Source organism: Rhinopithecus roxellana, chromosome 2, assembly GCF_007565055.1.
Source record: "Rhinopithecus roxellana isolate Shanxi Qingling chromosome 2, ASM756505v1, whole genome shotgun sequence".
NCBI classification, from domain to species: Eukaryota; Metazoa; Chordata; class Mammalia; order Primates; family Cercopithecidae; genus Rhinopithecus; species Rhinopithecus roxellana.
Genome location: NC_044550.1, coordinates 58384440 through 58390439, shown reverse-complemented (window position 1 = coordinate 58390439; position 6000 = coordinate 58384440). Strand labels below are relative to the sequence as shown.

The 6000-nt window shown below is 44.2% G+C and overlaps 1 protein-coding gene across 1 annotated transcript in view; it reads left to right on the top strand.

The window, feature by feature from the left end:
• Positions 1–1208: 1208 nt before the first annotated feature.
• The window catches only part of TMEM154 (transmembrane protein 154), a 54748-nt gene continuing 49956 nt past the window's right edge, over positions 1209–6000 (top strand). The window contains exon 1 of the mRNA XM_010382875.2: positions 1209–1498. Coding sequence (XP_010381177.2) covers positions 1366–1498 — 133 coding nt within the window. The 5' untranslated portion in view covers positions 1209–1365. The remainder of the gene's footprint in view (positions 1499–6000) is intronic.

The following is a 6000-nucleotide window of genomic DNA, read 5'->3' as shown; positions in this document are numbered from 1 at the left end:
TATGGTGCAAAAAGCATATTTTATCAAGAGTTGACTTAATTGCCAGTTTAAAACATTAAAGTGCATACTGTAAATCCATTAACAAACTGATCATTACATGAATCACCAACCTATTTCTTGTGGATAATAACTGAGATAAACAGTGACTAATGACATTGAAAAGCAGCAATGCATTAAAGAAAAAATTAACAACTATGTCAGGGGCTAAGGAATTCCAGTCACCTCATATGTCTGCACCAACCAGATCACTGAAGACAAACGACGGGAAGTGGTGACTCAGATGGTAATCTGCAGGGAAAGGTTTAGAGATGAGATGTGTCTGATGCCTCAACACTACCCCTCTCTCCATCTGTCTGTCTCTCTTGGCACCACGATTATGAAACTGCTCTCTGAATGCTTAGTCCCTAAACCTAAACCAAGGGAAGGACCTCCAACAGTACACCCAACACACGCTCATCTCCCCTGTATACTAGACATGACCTTTCTGTATTGTTTTGATTGGATAGGATTTCCACCATTATTCTATTTCAGTTCAGTCCTGTTTTGTTTGTTGTCTGAGAACTTGATTGTCAAGTAAGAAGGAAGGAAGGTGAGATGCAGACTCACCCCTACCTCCACCCTCAGAGCATATTCTCCTTTGGAAATGGACCTTGAAAAGATCATTTCTCTCTGGGGAAGCAGGACATAACCTTCAGGTGTGGGTGTGGCATCCACCTCTATCTGGCTTGGGCCTTGGTGGGAGGAGGGCATTCAAGTGTGCAAAAAGGAGAATGGGCCTGGCTGGAAAGACGTGGTCTGGCAGTTTTCTGATGATGCAGTTGTCCCTGCTGTCTGGGCCTGCGCTATCCAACACAGCAGCCACGAGCCACTTGGAGTTATTAAAATTTTATAAAAATTCAATAAAATTTAAAATTCCATAAGCACTAGCCTCATTTCAAATGCTCAGTGACCAATGTGGCTGATGGCTACTGTATTGGACAGCACAGACTTGGGACATTTCCATCAGGGCAGAAAGTTCTAAAGGACAGCTTGTCCCTAGGCTCTAGGCAGCCCTGGAGCGTCACCTGGGGGATAAGCAAAATCACAGAGTGAGAATGCTCGTGGTCCAGGACCCCTCCCAGTCCCAGATACCGAATGACATCTGAGCAAGGGACTCTGTTGCCCCAGGGTCGGTTTCAAAAGCTGGAGGCCGAGACTCCGAAGGGCTGGAGAGGCGTGCTAACAGAATCAGTGCTTGAACAGCAACTTCTCTTTTGCAATCCTTGCTGGTCTGACAGGCTCCTGCAGAATTACATCACTTCCTAAAAAACAGGCAAACACCTCTCCTTCAAGTCAGCACCGACCCAAACAAGCAGGAAACAGGAAATGTTCACGTTTCAGGGAGGCTGCAACCCAGCGCAGCATCCTGAGCGCGCCTCCGCCAGGCGAGCGGACATGCAGGCTCCCCGCGCAGCCCTGGTCTTCGCCCTGGTGATCGCGCTCGTTCCGGTCGGCCGGGGTAAGCCGTCTCCACTTCCCACTCCTGGGAAGGAGGATCGCAAAAGCTGGTAGGGTGCCCGAGGCTAGAGAACTCTGCCGGGGAGGGTGACACCCAGAAAATCTAATCCTTTCTGTGAAAGAAGTGGGGAAAATTAGAACTCCCTTTTTTGGGAGGTGGGATGGAGGGAGGACTTCGCTTTCGCTGCAGCTGTCTAATCTGGCTCCAGCTCTCTCACTTCATTTAACCCTCTTTCAGTCTTTGTCTTCTAGGATGTGTGCGTCCCTGTAATTTACCAGCTTTAATGAGCATATTAAGAAAACCATAAACTTTTTGGCAGTTTATGTAAAAAAAAAAAAAAAAAAGCTTCAATCTGCTGAAACAGAGACATGATTAATTTGCTTTTAATAGTGTGGGCTGAGAAGTCTGCTGGTTCCAAAATCTGGAAAAACTGGGGTGTGAAAATTGACTACTAGAAAGCGTACTAAAGAAACGACATAAACTTGAAAAAAAAAAAAAAGGAAACGGGAAATTATCCAAGGAGCTACCAAAGAGCTATGTGTTAGGGTACCCCCTCTAACACATCAAGTAAAGTCTTTCATCTACTTTTATTGTTCCTTGTTACTTTTACAGATTTTTTTTTTTGCATTGACTGTTACTAATGAAGATTTGTTTGAAAAAGTAATATGATTGGAGCCAATCAAAGGTATCGGGAAAAACAAAATATTGAATCTCATTATTATGGGCTAAAAGCAACAACTGATTTACAGACTTGCCAGTTTCTGCAACAAGCACAAGCACCCTCAGTTGCCTCTCTTGTTGACTCACCCTTGGGCAAATACACTCGCTGCCCATTGTTTCTGTCAATGACACTGGCTGCTTTTAGTGTAGGGCAGTATTTCAAGCAACAGGAAAGTTCTCAAGCTACAGTTCTTTAGATAGAATGAAGGACATCAACCACGACCTAACAGATGTGACAACTTCCTGGAGGTCAGCAGCCAGCAGCCAGCCACCCCACCCCATCAATTTCTCTTCAGGCATCTGAGTAGAAAACGAAGTGGAAGGCAAACCATTCCAGCTGAAAAGATGTCTGGTTGAAATTGAGTTTAGTGTTCAGAGTGGGTTTGGAAGTTGATGTGTTGTTTTATGCCCAGTGTTTTGGAGCTGAAAGGAACTTGAAGGTGATGCAGCTCAAACCATATTGGGCATACAGGTGAAGAAACGGAGGTGGAAAAAGGGAGATGTCTGGGTCTTGCTGCTAGTCAGCTCTACTGGCTTCTACTCCAGGGTTCTTTGAGCTCCTCCATGGCCCCCCCCCCCGACCCCCCCAGGGAACCAATCACTGTCTCTGCCAAGAGTTCTGGAACCTTTCCTAGTAGGACATCAAGGGAGCAAAGCCTAGCCATCCTCCTTCCACCTCTTCTATTGCGCAACACTGCCACAGGTGCCTCAAACACTCCCTTAATAATAATTCATCTTGCCTGAACTTTTTTCTTAGCTTCTAAAAAATGATTGCATCCTAGTGTCTGCAATTCAGGAGATGCAAAAGGAGACTCCGAAGAGACTCGGTTAAATAAGTTCCCTTTCTGACACCTGAATCTGATCATGCACATCTTCCCCTTAAGGACCCCTCACTTATGCCCCTTCACTTGTTCCTCATTTTTGCCCCTTAGACTCTCACTGCAACCTCCCTCCCAGTGGCACCTCCTTCCGGGTGTCTTTCCACTCCATGGCTGTTTCCCATGATGAATACATTCTTTTTCCTACCTAGCAAATTCTTATATCACTTTAAAAGGATCAAACTAAATGTGATCTCCTCCTAGATGTCTCCTTTCTCTGCCCGTTCTCTGCAGTTCTACTTGTACCTGCTGCTGGGCCCCCATAGACCTAAACTTCTGCTAATCACTTTGAACCATAATTGTATCCATGCCTCCCAACTGGCTGTGAACAACTCCAGGGAAAATCCTCTGTAGTTCATCTTGACTTTCCAAAATCCTGTAAGGGCTCAGCATAAATTAGAAAATAATTGTTGATAAATATGAAAATCATCCCTAGAATGGATATGAGGCTGATTACAAAAAAAACCTGATAGCTCCTGAAAACAGGTAGTGTTGGAATGTAAAGAGAAGTCAAACATGAGAAGTCGCATTTCAGTAGAGTGCAGGGATTGCCTAAATAATCCAACATGCTAATTGGGCCCTGCCGGGATTCCCAATGTCTTAAAAATGCCCACTTGCAAAAAGCTGTTTAATGAAAGCTATGACTTTGAGATGATTAGTCATGGAAAAGGTGACTTTAAATTAAAGATTTAAAAAATTAATTAATGTACACTACTTTTAGCTAATAGTGCCTGAGGCTTCAGGATATGAGTTACTTTCTAGGTGTCACAGGTGTATTTCCTTGAATTCTTCAAAAAATGCCTGGGGATGTTTGTTAGAAGAATCCAACCTACTGAACGTCCTGGTGCTTTGCGAGCATACTCTGAGATGCATCCCAAATTAAGCCTTTATTAACAACAAGCAGGCAACGTGAGATAATATCTGCAGTTGCAGGAGACCAGCACTGTTACCTCTGAGTCAGCGACCTCTTCTTTTATGTAGATAGATAGCCTGACAGAGAATTGAGTTCTACCCCAAGAGAAATAATTCCCTTGGAAGTCAGCAGGAGAGAAATAAGAAAGCAGCTTTTCTGGGACTCTAATCAAATGGGTGAGCAAAGTTAAAGGAAAGCTTGGGCCTGGATGTCTTGGCCAGTGTAGGATCCTAAGAAAGTTCAAATCAAGGAGACATTCTGCTCATGGAGTGAAGGGGGGCAGGGGGTCCCCATCTCTGTTCTTTATGCCCTGTCAGTGTCAGCTTAACACTACCAGAAAACCAAAAGCAACTTCCTAAATACCAAAAGCATGGGATTTATTAGTTGCTACAAGCAGAATTGTTACAGAAGGGAGAGCTAAAGGGCATGAGGCAGAAACAAGGATGCTGTGACTGTTTTGGTGGCCAAAGAGAAATGGGAGATTTTCTGGGCTGGTTCAGAAGAATAAGAACTACGTAAGTATTGGATGAATCTTGGCAAGGAGAGAAAGAATAGAAGAAAATACTAGCTATATAAGTAAGGCTACACATTCTGACACTGTAGTATCTCATATCTCATTTCAATGAACATGGCTGACATCTGCTATTTCCTGGGACAGTCCCAATTTCAAGTATTAATAGCAATGGTAGCTAACATATATAGAACTCATTACAGGTCAGGCACTGTTCTAAACGCTACATACACTAACTCATTTAATTCTCAGAACAGCCTTCTAAGGTGGGCACTATTATCCCTGTTTTTATATTTGAGAAAACTGAGGTACAGAGAGGCTAAGTGACTTGCCCAAGGTCACACAGCTAATTAGTGGATCTAAGTAAGATTCTGCCTCAGGAGTCCATACTCTAACCATACTCCATACTGCCTCTGGGTTTCCAGGCTCTGCCAGGCTACTCGTCTAGTTTTGGGTTTAGAAAACTGTGGTTGTTGAAACTTTCCAGCTGTAGGTGCAGCACAGAACTCTTGGCTAGGCTTTACGGTTGCTGCATGTCAATTATAGAGCTGCATTTGTTTGCACTGGGTCAGAGACTGGCTGACAGGAAGAGGAATTATGAAAGTTGGGTTAAAACTCAGACTGCAGAGGAAGAAGGGAGGGGCTAAAAGAGGTGCAGAGTGAGCACAAGAGAATCTGGGGATTAGTGTATTTAAGACTAGAAGCAGGAAAAACAGAATGTTGAAGCCACTGGGTAAGAGGCTTCAGGGTGTGGGAACCAGAGAGAGGAAGAACAGCCTTATGTCAGGCAGTCACTGTGGGAGAGCCCTACTGAGAACAGGCCATTAGAACCAAATACTCTCAGGGACTCCCCCCCCCAAAAAAAAAACAGACAGAGTGGATGAGCTTTAAAGTCCTTCTGTGTCTCAAATTTGGAATCCCAGGAAACCATAAAGATATTGACTGGGATGGGCTCAATTCTGTAATGAAACAATGCAACTTGCAACTTACCTATTCATATGTAGTTTGTACCACTCTCAAATGCTGGCAAAGACATGGAGAGTCAGGAACTCTGCACTACTGGTCTGAGGGTAGATTAATGCAATCACCTTGATCACCTTGTCTATCTACCTTGATGGTCGATCCATCCATTGGACTTTTAATTTTAATCATCACTATTTGGCATTTCTAGAAAATTTTTTTTTTTTTTTTTTTTTTTTTTTTTTTTTTTTTTTTGAGATAGAGTAAAACTCTTGTTGCCCAGGCTGGAGTGCAATGGCGCCATCTTGGCTCACCTCAACCTCCGCCTCCTGGGTCCAAGCGATTCTCCTGCCTCAGCCTCCCGAGTAGCTGGGATTACAGGCGTGCGCCACCACACCCGGCTAATTTTGTATTTTTAGTTGAGATGGGGTTTCTCCCTGTTGGTCAGGCTGGTGATCTGCCCTCCTCGGCCTCCCAAAGTGCTAGGATTACAGGCATGAGCCACCACGCCTGGCCTATG